The 21957-nt window shown below is 50.2% G+C and overlaps 1 protein-coding gene across 3 annotated transcripts; it reads right to left on the bottom strand.

The window, feature by feature from the left end:
• Window positions 1-2856: 2856 nt before the first annotated feature.
• TULP2 (TUB like protein 2) lies at window positions 2857-21878 on the bottom strand. Of its 3 annotated transcripts, none has more exons than XM_077313072.1 (16): window positions 21092-21878; window positions 17619-17665; window positions 16582-16626; window positions 15626-15677; window positions 14641-14797; window positions 13968-14069; window positions 12616-12723; window positions 11050-11148; window positions 10125-10307; window positions 8948-9081; window positions 8095-8277; window positions 7234-7346; window positions 6050-6164; window positions 5007-5105; window positions 4751-4922; window positions 2857-3623 (listed from the first exon to the last, which is right to left on the bottom strand). In XM_077313072.1, the coding sequence occupies exons 2-16, from the start codon at window positions 17663-17665 to the stop codon at window positions 3490-3492; spliced, it is 1743 nt and encodes a 580-aa protein (XP_077169187.1). In that variant the 5' UTR covers window positions 21092-21878; the 3' UTR covers window positions 2857-3489. The 3 variants fall into 3 exon arrangements, with proteins under 3 accessions (XP_077169187.1, XP_077169186.1, XP_077169188.1); XM_077313071.1 differs by lacking the exon at window positions 21092-21878 and adding an exon at window positions 19686-19919; XM_077313073.1 differs by lacking the exon at window positions 21092-21878 and adding an exon at window positions 18005-18131.
• Window positions 21879-21957: the final 79 nt, after the last annotated feature.

The raw sequence follows: 21957 nt of genomic DNA, 5'->3' as shown, positions 1-21957 counted from the left end.
GACCCTTTAATCCAGTTCCTTATGTTGTGGTGACCCCCAATCATAAAACTATGCAAGGGTTCTTTCACAGAAATTAAACCGAAACTGACCAATGGCATGAAGATCCATTGTTCCTGATGGTATATAAATTGGGTTTTTTTCAGGGTTTCTCAGATCAGTTCTGCCTCTTGTCCCACCATGCCGATCTTGCTCTTTTCCTCTGCTCCAGACAGATGAATGCTCTATCTCGATCTACCCCACAAGGCTGTTGTGTGGATGCCCCCCCCCCCCCCCCGCCAAGCTGCTTGCCCTGCTGCAACCCATGAAAGGGTCGTTTGAGCCTTAAAGGGATCCTGACCCCCAGGTTGAGAACCACTGCTCTAGATGGTACTTTTCTGCATTGGTTTCAATCTTGTGCTCAGGGGAAAAGCTAAAAGGTTTGGGAAGAAGAACTAACTGGTTATAGTAGGATTTCCCAATCAGGGTTTTGTGAAACTTCTGGGGTGATGGCCCTGGAAGGGTTTCCCAAATGGATGGGAGGTAATTCATTTTAATATATTTTTTAGATTAGTTAAACATTTACTGGGTGTTAGGACCATATGGCTTTTGAACTCTGGTGCTGGAGAAGACTCTTGCGAGTCCCTTGGACTGCAAGGCGAACAAACCGGTCAGTCCTAGAGGAGATCAACCCTGACTGCTCTTTAGAAGGCCAGATCCTGAAGATGAAATTCAAATACTTTGGCCACCTCATGAGAAGGAAGGACTCCCTGGAGAAGAGCCTAATGCTGGGAGTGATCGAGGGCAAAAGAAGAAGGGGACGACAGAGAATGAGGTGGCTGGATGGAGTCAATGAAGCAGTCCTAGAGGAGATCAGCCCTGCCTGCTCCTTAGAAGGCCAGGTCCTGAAGATGAAACTCAAATACTTTGGCCACCTCATGAGAAGGAAGGACTCCCTGGAGAAGAGCCTAATGCTGGGAGTGATCGAGGGCAAAAGAAGAAGGGGACGACAGAGAATGAGGTGGCTGGATGGAGTCAATGAAGCAGTCGGTGCAAACTTAAATGGACTCCGGGGAATGGTAGAGAACAGGAAGGCCTGGAGGATCATTGTCCATGGGGTCGCGATGGGTCGGACACGACTTCGCACATAACAACAACAAGGACCATATGTGGTCATGCTGATGTCCCCCCCTCCCAAAATGGCCAAGGATGTGCTTGGAAGGGTAGGGGGCCCTAGATGGGCATGTCCACAGCTCTGTTTCCCAACCATATTCTGCATGATCACACCACTTCTGGGGTTTCTCGATCCACATCATATATCAAGATTTGTGCATACGATTCTTTTCGATGCCATTAAAAGTTTGGGCTGCCCATTTCCACACATGAAGCCTCTATTAAAGGGACAAGACATTCTTCCCTGGGCTTGTTGGCTATCCTGCTTACCAGGTTTCTAGGGGCAAGTAGACCTTTAGCAGGTCTACCTGTCCCAGTCACTGCATTTCCATGGTGAGCGACTGGGAAGCCAAAGGGAATGAAAGACAGCCAACCCCATCTTGGATTCGGCCTCACCTGACCCAGACCATGGGTGGAATTCCCCTTCTCTAATTAGCCTTACGCAAAGCGAGATCAAGAAATCGTTGAACTTCATGAAACATTTCATGTTGACATTTTCTGTTTAATTCTTCTTGACTCACGCCCGTACCTGTTCTTATCCCAACTCTCATCATCCAATAAGGAGGCATTTCCACGAAAAGCAGGAACGCTAATGTGTTGTTGTTGTTTGTCTTTAATATGCCAAAATGAGTTTGCAGCCGGACTCACCCGAACTAGTCGAGCTGGGTTGGGTGCCCTCTTCCCCTGCCTTGCAGTTTCTGCACCCTTCCCTCCCACCAAGGTCTCTGTCTGGGTGACTTTGCTTCTCCCCCTTAGCTTCCTTTCCGTTTGTTGATGGGCAAACTGGGCTTGCTCTCACGGTGAAAGAAAAGCATTTCTGCACATAGAATCATAAAGTTGGAAGGGACCACCTACGTCATCTAGTCCAACCTGCTGCATTGCAGGACACTCACAACCCTATTGCTCATTTACTGCGACTTGCCACCCCCTTGAACCTTCACAGGATCAGCCTCTCCGTCAGGTGGCTATCCAGCCTCTGCTTAAAAATCCCCAAAGATAGAAAACCCACCACCTCCCGAGGAAGCTTGTTCCACTGAGAAACCGCTCTAACTGTCAGGAACTTCTTCCGGATGTTTAGATGGAATTTCTTTTGAATTAATTTCATCCCATTCATTCTGGCCTGTCCCTCTGGGGCAAGAGAGAACAACTCTGCTCCATCCTCTACATGGCAGCCTTTTAAATACTTGAAGATGGTTATCAGATCCCCTTTCAGTTGTCTCCTCTCCAGGCTAAACAGATCAAACTCCCCCAACCTTTCCTCATACGTCTTGGTCTCCAAACCCCTCACCATCTTTGTTGCCGTCATGTGGGGGAGCGTGGAATCGAACTCGGCTTGCCATATTAGAAGTCCGCACTCCTAACCACGACACCAAGCCTGTGACTTCAGTGGGGTTCCTTGCCATAAACTCCACCCTCCAAAGCATACAATTTATCCAGGGGAACATATCTTTGTGGTCTGGATAGGAGCTCTAATTCCCACCTACAGACTGGCATTCCTTGTGCCTTGCCTCCAAGATGGGCACCACAGCCATAATCTGAAAGCCATATTCCCCCATCTGAAGTGGAACATTGTCTACGTTATCAACCACTCTGGATTCGAGGTAGATTTGACATTCGCTAAGGCATCCCTGGCTGATAAGCCGATCCTCTACAAAAGCTGCCTAGAATAGACCCAGATTGCTCAAAGGAGCCAGAGAAAGAGGCCTGTTTAATCTTTGCATAAAGTTTTATTTCCAAACTATTTCCGGTTTTATACAGCAGGGAAGGTGGGTTTTGTGGATTCAGTCTGTCGTATCAAAATGGCTGCCATTCTCCCCCAGCATGGTTGCTCCTTCCCTTGTTATGGACACACAAAGCTGGTAGACAGAGTTGTTTCTTCAGTGACAGAGCTGTGTCCTACGCCAGGCAAGGCCGTCTGTCTCCTGCGTCGGTGGGGTTGTCTTCGAGAACGTTTTGGAGAAACCGAGTCGAGGCCCGTGAAGCCTGAACCAAAGTGATGATGTTCAACAACAGAGTGGCACAAATAGATCTCCGATTGCCAAAGCAAATTGTAAAAGGGAGGTCGGGGAAGGGGCCAACAAACTGGGAGAGCTGGATAAGAATGTTCTTGTCAAATGGGAGAGACCGAGGGGAAGACCGTCCTGAAGTTACAGGTTGGGTGGAGGTCCACCTTGATGAAAGATCGTGGTGTCTCCCATGCCTGGTAAGTAGGAGTAAGTCAGAAGTCAAAGGTGAGTGAGAAGGAAAACAAAACGGGGCAATGTCCAGTTTTATGAGGCAGCAGGAAACAATCTGGAGCAAAGCCATGGGGGATCGGTGGTCGGGAACTGGGCCGAGCCTCTACTCGCAAGCAAGCTTCCCATCGAAGCTGGACAGACAGATGGCAAAGGCCTGAAGAGCACAGAGCGGGTAGCGGAAGTCCATGGTGAACACATCGGTTGCCACGCGGCCAAACTGCAGGACAATGTACTGGGCTGTGGGTTGGAGAAAAAAACAGACAAATGCGATGAAGGGTGTGGTTGGATTGCAAACTTTGACCCTCTACCTACTTCTTTAGCCAATTTTTTTTTTTTTTTGCATAACTCAAGACAGCAAATACCTGACATCGCTAGTGCAATCTGTGCCAAACCCTTGATCTATCTAGGGCAGCCTCTCTCCACCTTTGTTACCCCTGAAACCCCCCTGAAACTTTCTTCAGGCTTTGAAGTGGCACAATCAGGCAGAAGATGGTTGGGAAGCAGAACTGTGGACATGTCCACTTGAGGCCCCTCCCCTTCCCACCCCCTCCAGGCCAGTTTGGGAGGCGGGTTTTTTGACCATATACGGTCATAGCACCCGATAAACATTTAACACATTTAAAAAACATATTAAAAATTAACTAACTCTCACTCAGGAAACCCTTCCGGGGCTGTCAAGAAACCTCAGGGTTTCACAAGACCCTGGCTGAGAAAGCCTGATTTAGGACAACTGCTTATGCAGAGAGCTTTTGTCTTCTTGCATGGGAGCAAACCTGACAAGATGGACATCTCCGGGGTCTTTTAAAGGTAAATTTCTGATGTGCTCAGCCCTGATTCAAGTCAGCGCCAGGGGATGGGAAAAGAGCTTTAAACATCTCCCTCCATGTGCTGGCATCAATCAGAAATGCCCCTCATTGAGCATGCAAAAGGAAAAACATGGGCAACTGTCTTTCTCCTGATTTTTTGGGCCCTTCCTCCTGGGCCCCTTTATCAGCATGCTGCCTATTTACTTGGAAGTAAGTCCTACTGAAAGCAATAGAGTTTACTTCCAAATAAAGCTGGGCTCACTCCGCACATGTTGGATAATGTATTTATTTTGTCACATTTGTGTTGCGCCCTCCCCTGGGGCTCAGGGCGGTTTACATGGAACACAAGGAATTATATATTGAATTCAATTTTGCCAATGAACTAGAATGCCCTTTCTGTGCGCTTTTGCAGCTGGACTGTCTTGTGCAAAACCGGAACAGCTGCTTCTAAAGCCCATCGGAAGTGCGTTGTCCAGCGTGTGCGAAAGGAGCCCTGGCTAGGACCAGCCATAAGCCTCCCCCTGGAAACGGCATCCTCATGACCTGCCCACCACTCACGGTCATCATCGGAGATGATCTGGAAGTTCTTGACGGAGGCCTGGGTGACGCGTCCGTGGAAGTTGAGGACATACGACTGGGTCTCCTCGTTCCAGGCGGGCATCTTGTTGTGGAGCTTGATCAGGTTATGCATGTTCCGGTTCTGGTACCGGATCAGTAGGGTCTCGTGTTCCTGTGGGCACAAACGGGCACGTCGAGGGTCTTACGTTGGGCAACTTTGCCCCCAAAAGCACGCCAAGGGCGGAGACCCACTTACATTTTTCGGACGGATACAAATCCTTTCGTTGTCCGTGGTCATGCCAGGGAGGATCACTGTCATTTTCCGTGGGCCCCTGAAGCCCAAGACGTTTGTCTCCTAGGAGATGGGCAAGAAATGTGTTAAACTCTGCATCTCATCCAAGGTGCTCTTGATAGACTCAAAGGAGTAGCCGTGTTGGTCTGAAGTGGCACAATGAAATCAGACTGCAGTGGCACCTTTAAGACCAATCAAGATTTATTCAAGGCGTGAGCTTTCGTCAGACTAAGAACTGACCATCATAACAGTAGGAATATATAAGCAAAAGTGAATTTTGTTACATTAGTAAACTGTGTCACAGCATCCAAACTACTGTTACGATGGTCAATTCTTAGTCTGACAAAGAGTGCTTGCCCTTGAAAGCTCACACCTTGAATAAATCTTGGTTGATCTTAAAGGTGCTACTGGACTCTGATTTTAAGGTGCTCTTGAGTTGCTCCCGATACCTGATCATCGATTTACCCCCCACTCTGCAAAAGAGCTTTCTGTCCCCGGTGGTGGCCATGTGGGTAACTTCCCAGACTTTAAAAAAAAAAAAAAATCAGATGTACCAATATGGTGCGGTGGTTAGAGTGTCCAACTAAGACTGGCGAGACCTGGATTCGAATCCCCACTCAGCCACAGAGCTCGCTGGTAGACCTCGAGCCCAGCGCGTTCCTTCCCTCCCTCCCAGCCTCACATCCAGCACAAGATTGCAGCGAGGCTGAAATGGCAGAGAGGAGAAGCCTGGATGCTGTTCTGAGCTCTGAGAGGGCAGGTGAGGTGGAACGGTGATGCAGAGGCAGAAGGCACTGTTTTGATCCAAAAACTTTGTTTCTGAGGGCCAACCCCAGGCCACAGAGGCCTTCCCCTGATGTTGCCTCCTGGCATAGGCTACTGAAGTGGTGACATTTCACGTTGGCACCAGTGGCTTCTCCCTGCTAATGCAGGCCTGGGTGGCATCACACACACGAGACAAAGCCCATGCACAGTGCCCCCACCAGCATCCTTCGAGGGAAACTCACGTAGCAAATGCCAACCAGCTCTTGCCGCAGCTCGGCTGATTCTGGGACAAAAGGCTTCTTGTCTGGGTTGATTCCGTTGTCAAACACCGTGAACTTGGTCCCCAGCACGTTAGATCTAGAAACAGGGGGAGGGGGGAAGTCATGCTTGCCTAGTTCAACGTTCAGATAGTTTTACTGTGTTTGTCTCCAAAGAAAGCAAACAAAGGACCCCAAGAGGCTTACGATGAGGCTGCAGGCACCTTTGGAATTCTGACATGTTAGGGTGGGCGTGGCCACAAAATGGCGGCCGCGGGAGGTGGTGCCAGCCACAAAATGATGGCTGCAATTTATCTCCAGTCGCACGGTGAAGATGCCCACGGGTGCCATGTTGGACCCCTGCCCTACAGAATTACTGTAACAGCCTTTTTGTCCATGTTAAAAAACAAAATGCTACTTAAACTTGAAACTAAAAACAAACAAAGGAGTGTCTCATGCTGTTGAGGAGAAAGCGGGTTTCCTAAATCTTCAGGGGGGGAAACAGCTGTAAACGCATTTGAGGTTTGAGAATCATTTCCTGCAGCATGTGAACATTCGGTTTTGGCGAGGGAGAGCGGCAGAGTTCGGTGCAACTCCAAAGACTGCTTCCAGCATTCACTGGTCCAAGAAAGACTGGCAGCTTCTAATCTGGAGCGCCGGATTTGATTCCCCGCTCCCCCACATGCAGCCAGCCGGGTGACCTTGGGCTCATCACAGCCCTGATAGTGCGGTTCTCACAGAGCTCTCTCAGTCTCACCCACCTCACGGGGTGTCAGTTGTGAGGAGAGGAAAGGGAAGACGATTGTAAGCTGCTTTGAGACTCCTTCTGGCAGAGAAAAGCGGCATATAAGAACCAACTCTTCTTCTAATACTGTTATAATATCGTTACTCAAGTTGGTTCCCACTGTTATGGTGGTTGTTATAATGATCGCAATGTATATCGCTATCCTTATGGGAGGGTGGTATAGAAATACAATCAATCAATGGCTTAATTTGGGCGGTGGGGGTGTGTTTCCCCCTTCCCTTTCTATGAGATCCAAGATGGCCCCTAGGCGGCAGCAGAGGCTGGCTAAGGCACTAGGTGACCTACGCTGGGAGAGCTGCTTGCAAGAGGAAAGGGGCCGAGAGATCCCACTGCCCCTGGGACATCAAGGAGAAAACAGACACACCTGACTTTTCCAATGTAATTGTCCCCGCCCCGCGACAGATCAATGGGGTCCAGAGAAATGAGGTAGTTGGAAGTCTTGCTTTTCTTCCTCTTCCGTCCGGACATGAGGAAACGCTGAAGGAGAAAGCCCAGACCTCAGTGAGACGAATGCCTGATCAGAATCCCTTCCTGACTACCAGCATCTCCCAACGGAGGCTTACATTACCTGCCGGTTTTCGTAAATCCCTCTCATTCTTACAGGTATCCCACCCCAGAGCCAGCTAGCCCATCCGGACTAATCACAGGAGAATCCGGGCTTCCTTAAATCATACCATTAGCCACAGAATCCCAGCAGTGGACTGCCAAATAATGTCTGAAGACAGTAGCTGGCTTTCTTGAGTCAGGTGGGCGGCCATGTTGGCCTGAAGCAACAGAACAAAGTTGGAATCTGGTGGCACCTTTAAGACGGGCAACATTTTATTCAAGGTGTAAGCTTTCTGTGCGCGGCACACTTCTGCAGGAAGGCTCATGCCCAGAATTAAAATTTGTTGGTATTTAAGGTGCCGCTAGGCCCCAAATTTGTACCAGTTGACAGCCAGCACGGTGTCATGGTTAAGAGCGGCGGCTTCTAATCTGGCGAGCCGGGTTTGATTCCCCGCTCCCCTTCCACAGGCAGCCTGCTAGGTGACCTTGGGTGAGTCACAGTCCTGATACACAGTCCAGTTCTCGCAGAGCAGTAACATGAGGGCTCTCTCAGCCTCACCTCCCTCATAGGGACACAAGCGCGGATAAGGAAACGGAAATAGCCGATCCCGGCTGCAGAACCCGGTTCGCTGGGAATTAGCAACCAGCCACAACAGAATCCTTTTCCGCCAGCCGATACCTTCTTTCCATTTTCCATCTCGAGATGCAGGTAGTAGAAGGGGAAGATGCCCTTGTCCATCCCCTTCCGGTTCCGGGTGATGCGGCACTGGATCATGCTCCCCTGAGGACAAGGCTTCATAACAAATGCTTCGATGTCGTCCACCTTGAGCGACAGCGGGATGCTCGATTCCCCGCTCGGAGTCTGTCGGGGCGAGAATAAAAGGCGGGTGGGCCGTGATGGAATGAGGTGTGGAGCCTCGCTTGAGAAAGGTCACACTCCCTGCGGTGACTGGTGTAGCTGCAGCATCCAGAAAACCAAATACAGACAAAAGGGGCGGTTTGTAGGGTCTACGCAAAAAGAGGAAAAAAACCCTATCCCTATAGGCTTTTTTTCCTCTTTTTGCGCATCCAGAAAACCAGCAAGAAACTTGGAAAGCAACATACACTCTTGTGGGTTTCTTTTATGTTCTTGTAAACAATTTTCACAGTTCCGGAGCTAAAATTAAATTCAGGCAGCTAGGCAGAAAGGTGTGAGCAGGTGTGTGTGTGTGGGGGGGGCAGTGGCAAGAAGAAGAGTGGTCCCTGGACACTCTCAGCCCACCAAAACTTGGAACTAGCCCTGGACTGATGTGTCTCTTGTATGGACATAAGGGCACCGCTTATGAGCGTGCAGATGTCTGAAGAAAACAAAGGAAAGTAAAGCAAAACAGCCCACCTGAGGGCACCTGGGGAGGGAAGCAAGAGGCCACCTGTACATCTTTACGGAACCTAAGTCAGGAGAGGCAGCAGTGCTTGCCTCATGACCCAAAAATATCCCCCCCAAGGACACCCACAGGCAGCCACCCACGGATGTATGATTTCCAGCCTCTCACGTTAGACACGCCGATCTCCTCGCGAGTGTACATGATCCTGCTCAGCATGTCGTCCTGATCCTCCTGGAATTCGGCATCCTCCGCTTCGTCTTCGTCATCCTCACTCACACTCCTCGTCCCGTTGGTGAGGGACCCTGGGAAGAGGGGGGTGGGTGACTAAGGGCCAGGTGGACATGGCAAAGCATCTACACCCTCTTCTGCCCAGCGGCTTGCAAGATCCTTATCCCCTCCCATTCCCAAAGAGCATTAAGATCAAGCAGCCAAAATCTGCTTCAGGTCCCTAACCCAAAGTGTTAAATAAAGCCAACCTCGCCCAGGGCCTTATTGGCCCTGGCCCCAGCTTGGTGGAAGGCTGTGCTTAGAGAGATCAGGGCCTTCCGGGATCTTAAAAAGTTCCGGAGGACCTTCAAAACGGAGCTGTTCCGCCAGGAAACAATGCCAGGCCTCCCTGGCTGAAAAACCCTCCACAGACAGGACCCCCCCCCCTTGGCAAACTCTGCTCAACCCTTATAGGGTAAGAAGAAGAAGAAGAAGAGTTGGTTCTTATATGCCGCTTTTCCCTACCCGAAGGAGGCTCAAAGCGGCTTACAGTCGCCTTCCCATTCCTCTCCCCACAACAGACACCCTGTGGGGTGGGTGAGGCTGAGAGAGCACTGATATCACTGCCCGGTCAGAACAGTTTTATCAGTGCCGTGGCGAGCCCAAGGTCACCCAGCTGGTTGCATGTGGGGGAGCGCAGAATCGAACCTGGCATGCCAGATTACAAGTCCGCACTCCTAACCACTACACCAAACTGGCTCTCTAAAGACAGGAGGAGGCAATGCATAGACGTAAAATGTTTTATAGTTCATAACTGTTTTTAATTTGGTTGTTGTCTGCTCTGTTGTCTGCTCTGACTTATGCAGGAGACGACAATACACAAATGACCTATTTATTATTTATCCTGCCAGCCAATCAAGCTGTGAACTCAGGCTTCTCGACCCCCTTGTCCGGCTTTATTTTTACATTGATGAGAAATTAATAACTAAATTTATCCAGCTGCCTGGTCAAGAGCCAGCTTGGCATCATGGTTAAGAGCGGCAGCTTCTAATCGGGAGAGTCGGGTTTGATTCCTGAGCGCAGCCGGCTGGAGAAAAGACCGGCTGAGGGCCCTTTTTGAACTGGAAGACTAATGTACCTCTTTGTACAAGCATCCTGTCACGGGGTCTCTTCATGGGCGAGGGCGGTACAGTCAGCTCCTGCGATGACTCTTCCTCGCTTCCGGAGTTGCTTTGGAGAGAACAGGTGTTATACAGCTCGCTACGAGCTTCCTCGGAGTCTGCGGATTCCGGGTCTTCTTTCTGGGGGCTGTCCTTGGAATCTAAACGAGATGAGGCACAGAATCAGTCACTTCTTGGTTATTGTGATGGCCATGGCCTGGCCTGCTCGAACGCTCTCCTGGGGGAGATCAGGGCCCTGAGGGGCCTTCAGATCATCTATGTCTGGGACCAGTGCGAAAGTTTACTGGGAGCTCCCAAAAATATTTAACTAATTAAAAAAATATACACATATAAATTAATTAACTCCCATCCATTTGGGGAAACCCTTTCAGGGCCATCAAACCCTGGTTGAGAAAGCCTAGGCTAATAATAAGAAGAGAGAGCCTTGAGATTACTGAAGAAGAAGAGTTGGTTCTTATATGCCGCTTTTCTCTACCCGAAGGAGTCCCAAAGCATCTTACATTCGCCTTCCCTTTCCTCTCCCCACAACAGACACCCTGTGAGGCGGGTGAGGCTGAGAGAGCCCTGATATCACTGAAGAAGAAGAGTCTGTTCTTATATGTCACTTTTCTCTACCTGAAGGAGTCTCAAAGCGGCTTCCATTCGCCTTCCCTTTCCTCTCCCCACAACAGACACCCTGTGAGGTGGGTGAGGCTGAGAGAGCCCTGAGATTCCTGCTTGGTCAGAACAGCTTTATCAATGCTGTGGCAAGCCCAAGGTCACCCAGTGAGCTGGCAGAGCAGTTACAGCCCGATACTAGCAACTACACCATACTGGCTCTAGTACAGTTGTACACAGCCCATAAAACCCCCTGTGGCTGTTATCCACACCCCGAAATCTCACCCTTGACATCCATGATGACAGACAGTATATCCTGGCTTGGGGATAAGACCTCTTCCACAGAGTTGGAAGACAGCTCACTCCTCTGGGCACCAGATCGCCCTGCAGACGGTAAAAGACGGAACGATGCTTGTTGCCGGGGCAACGGATGCCTGGCAGCTCAGGGTTAAAGTTCAAGGCGGCACAGAACCCACCCATCCACATCCCCGTCCCCAAAAGGCAAATTCCATACCTGGGATAAATTAGGCAAACCAACCCCATTGGATTATTTTGCTTGATCTCTGTTCTTTCTGCCTGATTTGGAGGAGACGGGAACCTCTCTGGTTTCTTTTGGGGGCATCAGGCTTTGGCCAGACATTTTACAACTCATCTGCCCATAAGGACTAGAATCTTGGTTTTTTTCCCCCTCCCTCCCACAACAGGCGATGGGATTGCAGGAGCCCAGAACGCACATGGCCTTGCCAAGAGGAGATCATGTAGCCTTTCGCTGCCACTTATGCACAGAGCCAGTTAGATCATAGCAGCAACGCCAGGGCCAGAGTGCATGGGACTGAGGCTTCTGTGTAATGAGTAATTTGTCCTGGGAGGAGCCCTCTCAGCACTTGAGATCTCAAACCAGAATTGGCCCTTTAAAAGTCAATTCTTTTAAGGTCCAAATTAAATGAGATGCAATGGATTTGGGGGGAAAAGCTGCAAGGGTGCCCCAAGTCAGAATAGGCTAATGTGTTAGTGCCTGTATTCGCCCTATGGAGCAGATTGCTTTTGGGTGTACTTATCAGGAAAATGTTGCGGGGGGGGGGTTAATTGCCCACACCCCTAGCCCCAATCTGAGGTAACCCTCCCCCCTCAGCTCCTTTTAAGCTTCAAAAGCCACATGGGATAGCCGTTAATGGCTTCCTTGCTATCTCCATTAGCAATTATTTCAAAATAATAAAGAATTGGTACTTTGCAAGGCCCACTTTACAGGGGAGGCAGTTTCTGGAGCACTATATCCAACTTTTGTCGCTTTGGGATCCAAAGGAGAAATTCATCCATCCAATGGGTTGGAATTAATTCAAAAGAATTTTTGGTTAAACATCCGGAAGAAGTTCCTGAAAGTTATGAGCAGTTCCTCAGTGGAACAGGCTTCCTCAGGAGGTGGTGGGTTCTCCTTCTTTGGAAGCTTTTCAGCAGATGGTCATCTCTCAGAAATGCTGATTTTTAAACTTAGGGTGGGCAGGAAGGGATGTGTCAGTGTTTGACTCTCGTGGTCTTTCCTTGCATACCCAAGGAATTGCTTATCACCACTGGCAGGTGAATTTCCTCCAGGCCAGGCTGGATTCTGTAAATTTTTGGAGGGCAGGGGATCATTTAGGCATGGAATTGGGGTCATCATGGGTGGGCAAGTAGTTGTGAGTTCCTGCATTGAGCAGGGTGTTGGATTAGATTACCCTGGAGATCCTTTCCAACTCTATGATTCTAAAAGAAAGAAAACCTGGCTGACTGGGGTGGGTCACCTGACAGGAGCCTCAAGATGGAGAAACCCAGAGATGCCGTCTGCCTAGCAACCATGGCCGTCCCCAGACTCACCTTCTCGCTGCTTGGCCTGCCAGCCCTTCTTGGGCTCCAACTCCTTCTTGCCGATAGGCTGGGTTTCTTCCAAGATGGCCTCTTCGAGCTCCACCTCATCCAAGAGATCTGTTCAAGCCGGACAAAAAAAGACAGACAAGTACTGAAGGGCTGCAGGACTGAGGAGAGGGTGCCGGTGGTAGGGATCATGACCAGTCATTAAATTTCCAGAGAAAGAAACACCAGGGCTCAAAGCACCTCATCCCCTGATGGGAAAATCCTGCTCCTGGTGTGAATTTGAGCTGCAATGACTCAGTGGGGAGGAGAATGTATTCCGTTCATGCTCAAAGATACGCTGTTGCTAGTTCCCTTTTCATAATGGCTAGTCTTACGAGCTCCGAGTGGGGAAATCCTGGAAGTTTGGGGTGTGAATCCTGGGGAAGGAGCTAACCCGGGTTTAACACCACAGAGCTCACCCTCCAAAAGTAACCATTTTCTCCAGGGAAATTGATCTCTCTTGCCTGGAGATTCCAGGAGGGTAGCCACCGGCCAGGCCCCTCAGCAGCAGAATGAAACACTTACAAAAAATTACTAACCACTGTAAGATCTCATCATAAATCACCCATTTAAAAATAATCGACAGTTTAGGGGTTAGAATCTGAGTAGATTATATGTACGGCATTAACCCAGCTCGTGTTTTCCTTCCTGAAAGGAGAAACAGCCACAGAAACTCCACAGCTCTTGGGTCAACCCTGGCCAGTGACCGTTTTGAGAGCCTGAACAAATTCTGAGTCCAGGGGCACCTTTAAGACCAGCAAGGTTTTATTTCAAGGTATGAGCTTTCGTGGGCACGCACACTTGCTCAGAGACGATGTCAGTGTGAGAGTCTGCTACTACTTCTTTTAGGATTGTCAGGGTCAAAACTACATGCTATGTCTGTTGGCAGAGTTTCAATATGCAAAGCATCCTGGTGCTCGGCTCCTTGTTGCACATTGACGCTCCGCCAGCATGATTCAATAGGAGGCAGGTCTGTGTGTTCCTGTCACTCTGAACGTAGCCAAGGGAGCTACATGTGATACCTGAGGAGCAAGCGGAAGACCACTGGGTTGGATTTCCATGAGCAAGAGATTGTGGAAGACTCTGTAGAGCAGGGGTAGTCAACCTGTGGTCCTCTAGATGTCCATGGACTACAATTCCCTTGAGCCCCTGCCAGCATTTGCTGGCAGGGGCTCATGGGAATTGTAGTCCATGGACATCTGGAGGACCACAGGTTGACTACCCCTGCTGTAGAGTATGTGTGTGTGTGAGAGAGACAGAGAGGGAAGGAGAGAGGGAGGGAGAGAAGGTCTTGCCGGTTTAGGACTTTCTGTTACCTGCGCTTTCTCCTTGGCCATTGTGGATCCGATCCACTTTGCCAGAGCTGCCCTGTAGGTGAGGATCCGGGACAGGTTCCACAAGGAAAGGGTTGTTTGTGCCTTCGGAAGGAGGGGTGGAAAGATAGTTAGACGTGCTGTGGGTATGATCTACCCAACCTCTCCTGTTTAAGCTGAAGTGAGGGGGGGGAGGGAGGGTGCCCTAGTCCGATACACAAGGGCCTTGAGCGATCTGAGTTCAAATCCCAGCTTACCCCCCACCCCCACCCCCCTTCAGCTCATGCAAGCCTACTGTAGGGGAGAAGTTATAGTGCAATCTCATGGAGTGAGACGTGGCCGTCCCTCGCCATGGTAGCAATTCTTTGCCACGACGGTGCTACGTCCTTTTACGGAATGCCGTTGTGCCCATGGCACTGCCCATGCGAAGGGAGGGAAGAGATATTACCAAATCAGACGGTGTCCGCCTAAGCTGGCAACGCCATGAGATTTTCCCGGGGATTTGGGGGCGGAGGCCGAGAAAGACGGGGTTCGAAAGGACTTCAGGAGAGTCTAATGCCGTAGGGCAGGGGTGGCCAAACTGTGGGTGCCCAGATGTCCGTGGACTACAATTCCCATGAGCCCCTGCCAGCATGCGTGGGCATCTGGGATCCGGAGAGTGGGCAAGCCGTTTTACCATTGCACAAGCTGTGCTCACTGCACGACTCCATCAGGGGGACGCGTTCCTCCGGCTTGCGCCCCCCGCGCCGCCCCTTCGCCTTGGCGTCCATGTTGGCCTGCACCATAAGGGGTTCCTGGCGCTTGCGCCTCTGCTTCTTCTCGATGATACGGAGCTGAAGGGCACACGGAGGGGAGGTCAGGAGCGAGAAGGCAAGGGATGCACGGAGCTGATCTTTCCCTCCCTCCCTCCGACAGGGAAATGGTGGTCCAGGTTACACAAGGATGGGGAAGGATCCGTACTTTGGGGCAGAGCTGAGAGTGGGCAGGATTCCAGGCAGGGCTGGAGCTCAATGGAGCATGATGTTACGGCACCCGCTCTCCAAAGCAGCCCTTTTCTCCAGGGGAACTGATCTCTGCCACCTGGAGATGAGCTATCGTGCCAGGGGGTCTCCAGATCCAGCCCGGGGACTGGCATCCCTATCCCCAACTGGTTTTGAAACTGAAGGTTGGTGTGCAGATGTAGACAAGGGCAAACCCCGTCTGGACAATTCTTGTCCTGATAACTCTACAGCAGGGGTGGCCAAAGGGTGGATCTCCAGGTGTCCATGGACTACAATTCCCATGAGCCCCCGCCAGCATGTTGCTCATGGGAATTGTAGTCCATGGGTATCTGGAGAGCTGCCGTTTGGCCACCCTTGCTCTACCGGGTTCTCCAAAGGCACTTTTTACTTGACAGCACTTTCCACCATCAGAGAGGTCTTTAAGGCAGGGGAGGGTTGTGTTGGAATTTCCCCCCCTCAGTCTGCATTTTCTTCCCATTCTTTTCCTCACTCAGAACAAAGGCTCTTGGACAGGTTTTACAAAATCCTAAACAGGAGAGAAGCTGGGTCCCCGTGCCACATTTAGGAAACCATGAGGTGGACATCACAGGGGCGAGTCACGTCCCTCAAAGCTTCTCTTTCTCGAAAATACAGCCCGGAACGCCTTTCCTCCCACAGTACCTGGAATTCCAATTTCTGCTGCCGGAAGGATGCCGCTTCCTCGTTGCCATTTCTAGAATGAGAGGTGACAACGTAAGGCGATGAATTGTGGAGAAACCGGAGGCGGCCAAACAGATTCCAGTACATTTTGAGACTCGGGGTCAGCTCCCCTGCTCTGGGGCAGCCGTATGCACAAGCAGCTGGCCCCCCACGCTCTCTCCTTCCTGGGAGTTCCGAATGCCATAGCGCCAAAGCGACTATGTGACCTCACAAAAGCCCCCAAGAGGCAGCCACTGCTTGGGCAGGAAGGGGCCTAGACTGGCTTCCCTAAACCAGAGGTCCTCAACCGTTTGGAAACTGCGGGCACTGTAGGAATTCGGGCCCGGCGTGGTGAGCGCCGCTCCAAAATGGCTGCCAAGGGAGGCGGAGACAACCACAAAATGGCCACCTCAGCGGGCTTTCAGTCACTCAGTGAACATTCCTCTCTTTCGCAACCAGGGCTTGGACAATCTTACCAGCATCTCCCTTCATCCTAGTTTAGCTGGATAATTTAGAACCCTGACTGGTCTCCAGCCTGTTTAGAACGGTGTTGCTTATAATAAAGAATTCATATTAGTCAGCTGCGATAAAAAGGCCGTGTCTGAACTTTAGAAGAAAGAGCTGTTTTTTATGCCCCATTTTTCACTACCCAAAGAAACCTTAAAGCACCTTACAATCACTTTCCTTTCCTTCCCCTCACAACAGGCACCCTGTGAGGCAAGTGGGGCTGAGAGAGCTCTGTGGGAATAGCCCTATCAGGGCTGTGAGTAGCCCAAGGTCACCCAGCTGGTTGCATGCGGAGGAGGAGTGGGGAATCAAACCCGGCTCATCAGATAGGAGGCTGCTGCTCTTAACTACCATACCAATTTCTTCAAGGAATAGCCCAAGGCAATTTCACTCTGCCCTCTAACTACTGCAGCCCGTTGGTCTTCCCTTACCTGGCAGGTGCAGAGGAGGGCTTTTCCCTCGACGTCGCTGTGGGGCTGCAAAGAAACGGCACAGGTGGGTCGCCCCGTCAAAACACAAAGGCTCTCAAAATGCCCTGCAAGCCCTAAAGTTCTGCTGGCCAAGCAGCCAGGAGAAGCAATTCTGTTCTTGCAGCCAAACGCTCTATGCTCTCAAGATCCACCATCCTACTAGTACAAACAGCAGACCTATCAATAATCTTTTTTTTTGGGGGGGGGGGGGGAGGTATGTGGCATTGTATCCCATTGTGGTCCTTGTCCTCCTCAGACTCCTTCCCCAAATCGCTAGGATTTTCCCACCCCTTCTCCCTCCATCCTCCACTAGTGTGGCAACCATACAGCTCCCCCCTCCAAAAAAAAGCATCCAATGATGAGCCTGGTAGGTGGGAAGGGGACGGGCCCAGATGCTTCCCAACCATATTCTGCACGATCACGTCACTTTTGGGATTCCTCGCAACCTGAAGAATATCCCAGGGTTTTCTCAACGGTACAAAAATTGAGAAAGGCTGATCTAGAGCTTGGCTGGAGAGGGAGGACTGCAGTATAACACAAGGCCACAGAGTCTGCCCTCCCAAGCTGCCCCTTTCTCTGGGCCCTGTAGTCTAGCAGTCCCTTCTAATTCTGGAAGATCTCCAGTCCCCACCTGGAGGCTGGCAACCTTACATCTGAGTGGTCTTCACTTAGGTGTGTCCTCCTTCTAAGCACACAGTGGTAAGAACCTCTCCGTGCTGCCGGCAACCAATTTGCACTTGTTCCTCCTGGGGGGCTCCAGCACGGAGGTCTACTGAGACAGCCTTGCAAGTACGTTATTCAGCACCGCTGACCTCAAGGCATGGATTAAAAGCACAAAGGCCTCTGCTCCTCGGAGACATTTCTTCTTCTTCCAGGAGGGACGGGACAGAATTAGCTCGGCAGGGATTAAGAGAGCTCTCTCTCTCTCTCCTGCACACAAAAAACTCCTGCACAAACGCGCATGCACAGGCGCACACCACGGCGGCCCCCAAACTTACACATCAGGTCCCGGAGACGGTGATACCGGAACAGAATCCGACTGCATCTGGCAAGCAGAAAGGAGAAGGAAAAGAAGGCCTCATGGGATTCTGCATGAATTTTATTTTGACACTTCTGGAAGGAACGGCGCTGTCAGATCAAGCTCCCCACCTGGAGGAAAAAAGTCTCCCCGGCCCCCTTTCCCTTGCCACAAATCGATCAAGCCGGCTCCCCTTTGTGGAGACTTCAGACGTCCCTCTTTCCAGAATCATTTTAAAAACACATACTTTGGTCCGAAACGCTGATCTATCCTTGCTTTTCCATTAAGACTCAGAGGCAGGGCAGCTAACCATCGATACAAGAAAAACGAGATTCTGATTTCTGTTTTCCACCTTCCTTTACTCACCCTCTTCCCCGGGAGCACAGGAGTTCGAGGTCCTCCACAAACAGCAAGTCTAGCTTGGAACCCGGATCCGGCTTTCCCTCCCCAGTTTGGCCGGTGCCTTCGCGTTGCTGCCGGGGAGGCGATTCAGGGTTCCTCTTCCCCCACCTCCCAGAGAGCATCAGTGACTCTCTTGCGTTAATCAGCTTTGCCCGTCTTAAGACTCTGCTCTGAAAGCGGTGTTATGTCCAGAGGCCTGGGTGGGGGGCTGAGAGCAGCTATTCCCGGGGTTATTCCCGGCGCCCAGAGCGTATTTACAATTGCAGGCGACCAAGAGGGAAAGTGCACCTTTGCGAACGCACACAGAGATATCGGTAGGCTTGCAAATGGGAAGGCGCATGAATCCAGGGGTGCAAGACGCATGTTGCTGTTTGTGTACGTGGAGGAGTCTGGCATGCCAGCCTCCAGGCGGGACTTGGGGACCTGTGGAATTACGGCTCATCTTCAAACTACGGAGATCAGTTCCCTTGGAGGGTGGGGTCTAGGGCTTTGTACATAACTGGGGTCCCTGTCCTTCCCAGGCTCCATCCCCAATTCTCCAGGAGTTTCCCCAAACTGAATCTGGCAAACCTTACCCACCCATCCCCTGCTGGTGGCCAGGGGGGAGCCGTAGCAGCCGTGAACACAGGAATACAGACATTAAAGGACTCAACAGGTTGTTTGTTTAAGGGCCTGTGCATGGATTTCTCTTAAGTTCATGTTGTGTCAAGGAATTCCTTTTCTCGGATCCATATCTTAACAACCAGCCCATGTTATTAGGTGATGCTGGTTTGTAGATGAGAAAACTGGAGGAACAAATTGCCCCCTAACCCCTTTTTCCCCAACCCTGCTTGTAACTTGATAAATCTTGGCCCACACTAAGTCCCCTCCCTCCCTGTAAATAAAAAAGTGAACTAAAAACCCACAGGCTGCATTTGCCTTTCTCTGTTGGGTGGCCAAACTCCAGGCGACAGCCCAAAATCACAAAACGGGATACACAGGGTGTAACAGTTTTCCAAAAGAACAAAACCCACCGTGCAAAGGAAACACAATAAGAAACGGGGACAATCGGAAGGAAAGCTGTTACCCAGGGCTTTGGAAGCACAAACAATGCCTAGAGACACTGCAAAGATATTAACCAGCTGGAGGAACGGCAGTGCAAATTCCAAATCCCATTGAGGAACCAGTGAATCCTGCGTTTTGCTTGTGGTGTGAATGCTTCCTCTGGGGACCCCGACCCAAACGTCGCTGCACAAGTGCCTGGAGGCCTCAAGATAATTGTCACATCCTAATGAGTTTCTTCATAGTTTAATTGCAGAGTGACAACTCCTAAACATATAAAGGACTGCTCTTGTGTGTAAACTCCAGGGGACGGCTGACAGTCTCCTGGGATTACAACCGATCTCCCAGCGGCGTCAGAGATCAGTTCCTCTGGAGGCAATGTGAACCAGGTGAACTAGATGTCATTACACCCCACTGAAGTCTCTCCCCTCTCCTCAGGCTCCACCCCCAAAATCTCCAGGTCTCCCTCAACCTATTTCTCTCGTTCGCTTTCCTCTTTGGGGGACCATGCACACTCTCTGTCCTCTCTAGGGATCTACTCTTTTGCTGCTGAGAGAGTTAGATTCAGGCAGCTGGGTCATGTTTTGATAGGACAACACAGTACCTTAGACAGCATTGCTTTCGGCAAAGAGCAAATTCTTGCCAGGAGCGGAGGTTGGCAGATCCACAGGAGAAGGAAAGGCCGGAATGCCTTTGTTTCCCTTCAGAAACGAAACTCTGCAGAAAGGAACTCCCTGCAGATGCTCGACAATCCTAAATTCTTCGGTGCTCCAAAGAGAAGCTGCCTTTTTTGAATGGACAATAGCAAACCATGGCAGTGCCGAACCACAAAGTGTCAAAGTGTTCCATTCCGGAATGTACGAACAATGGGGCAGACAAGGGCCCTTCTATCTCGTGGGCACCAAGTTCTGAAACCACAATGGTGGTTCGAGAGGGTTGAGAAATGAGACCCAGGGGCTTCTACATTAAGTGGGCAGCAGGGAAACATTTCAGATCTGGGTTAAGTTTCTTTCTTTCCTTCTTTCCTTCCTTTCCCATCCCATCTTCCAAAAACTCAGGGCAGTTTAGGAAATTTATAAAATACACATAAAATCCATCTCATCGGTAACAAACGTTAAGGATTCAACTCAACTGAGCATCTAAGGTTTCAAACATTAACATTCGAATTTAAATATTAAATGTTGAAATATTAAAATTGCCCATGAAGCTCTCTCCCTCTCTCTCATGAGCGCAGGAGGAGGTTCGTATAGAAGTAAAAGTCTCAGCCTGGTAGAATTGGACAGAGAAACCAGCAGTTTATGATGTTACTTCTGGCCTCAACCGTGGGCCTGTCGAAACGGCTCTGTCTCACAAGCCCTGTGGAACTGCCAAAGATCCCGCAGGGCTCTGTGCTCATTCTGCAGAGCGTTCCGCCAGACCAGGGCGGAAAAAGCACAGGCTCTGATTGAGGCCAGTTTAATCTCCTTGGGGTTGGGGACCATAAGCAGATTTTTCTCACTCGTTCGTAGTGTTCTATGGAGGATGTCGTGAGAGAGGTGGTCCCAGGTCATTTACCCCACCTGTCCCACTGTCGCTAACAACGCAGTCACATCCCTGCCTTTTATGTGACAAAGGTTTCTAACTGGATGGAGTTGCAAACATAAGCTGCTGTGGCATGGTTGTTTTGAGGCCGCGCTGTCATGTGAGAGATCCCAGGTGCAAATCTCTCCTCCGGTACAAACCCAAGCACACTGTTTTTTTTCTTTCTAACCCTGCCCCACAATATACTGGGATAATAATAGGGGTTTACCTTTTAGGGCTGTAGTAGCAAGTTAATGCAAGTGAAGCTGCCAAGGACAACAGAGGAGGGGAAAGCAACCTGTAAATATTTGAAAGGTGTGCCCTGAACACTGAGAATACTTATCATACACTAAGTATTATTATACGTTAAAATAAATGTTTAATGTTATTTAAACACATTAATTTCCACACTTCCCTCTCCCAGAAACAAGCAGAGTCATAACTGTGTACCTTACGGATGATGCAGCTCAATGGTACTTTTCTTTGAGGTGCTCTAGAGGTTAAATTCCCACATCTTGGTTAAGCAGGTATTTCTTGTATCCATTTACCCTCTGTTGCACTGTTCGCTAGACTTTGTTTCCGCAGACAAAGTTCTTGCTGTGCTAGGGAAATCCGAGCGTTGAAGACTGCGCCTATCCAAATTATTGCCTTTCTACATACAATCTATATATTAACTTTGCATCCCAGCGTCAAGAAGCCAATTACTGAATTTCTAAAAACAAAAGCCACATTGCATCTTTTATGCATTAAAGCAATTGTGTGCTAACCCACATAATAAAGACCAACCCCAACGATTCATAGAGCTGTGTTTTTATCCCCTGCTTTTTACTACCTAGTGGAGTCCCAAAGCAGCTTACAAACCCCTTTCCCTTCCTCTCCCCACTACAGCCAGCCTAAGAGGTAAAGATCTGAGAGAGCTCTGAGAGAACTGCTCTGCGAGAACCACTCTAAGAAAACTGACTGGCTCAAGAGCACCCAGCTGACTTCAAGTGGAGAAGCGGGGAATCAAACCCGGTTCTCCAGATTAGAAAGTGCCACTCTTCCCCACTAGACCACGCTGGTTCTCTTATCTTACAATAAAAAGTGCATCATGCAGCTTTTCCCTTGGAGCAACGTGGCTCCCTGCAGCCTCATTCTCTGAATTTCTCCCATGCAAGCTCCTTTACCACATGACTCCTCGGTAACAAGAATGCACTTTTCCCATGCTCAGAAACACGCGTGCCCTATTCCCCGCGCGTGCGCACATTGCGCATTCCCGCGTTCCAAACGGGCTCGAGGGGGCGGCGCCAAGCCCCGCCTCCCCCGCGCCTGCTCTC

The sequence above is a fragment of the Paroedura picta genome, chromosome 16 (genome assembly GCF_049243985.1).
Source record: "Paroedura picta isolate Pp20150507F chromosome 16, Ppicta_v3.0, whole genome shotgun sequence".
Taxonomy (NCBI): Eukaryota; Metazoa; Chordata; class Lepidosauria; order Squamata; family Gekkonidae; genus Paroedura; species Paroedura picta.
The sequence above is the reverse complement of the archived record's forward strand: the minus strand, read 5'-3'. Positions and strand labels throughout refer to the sequence as shown.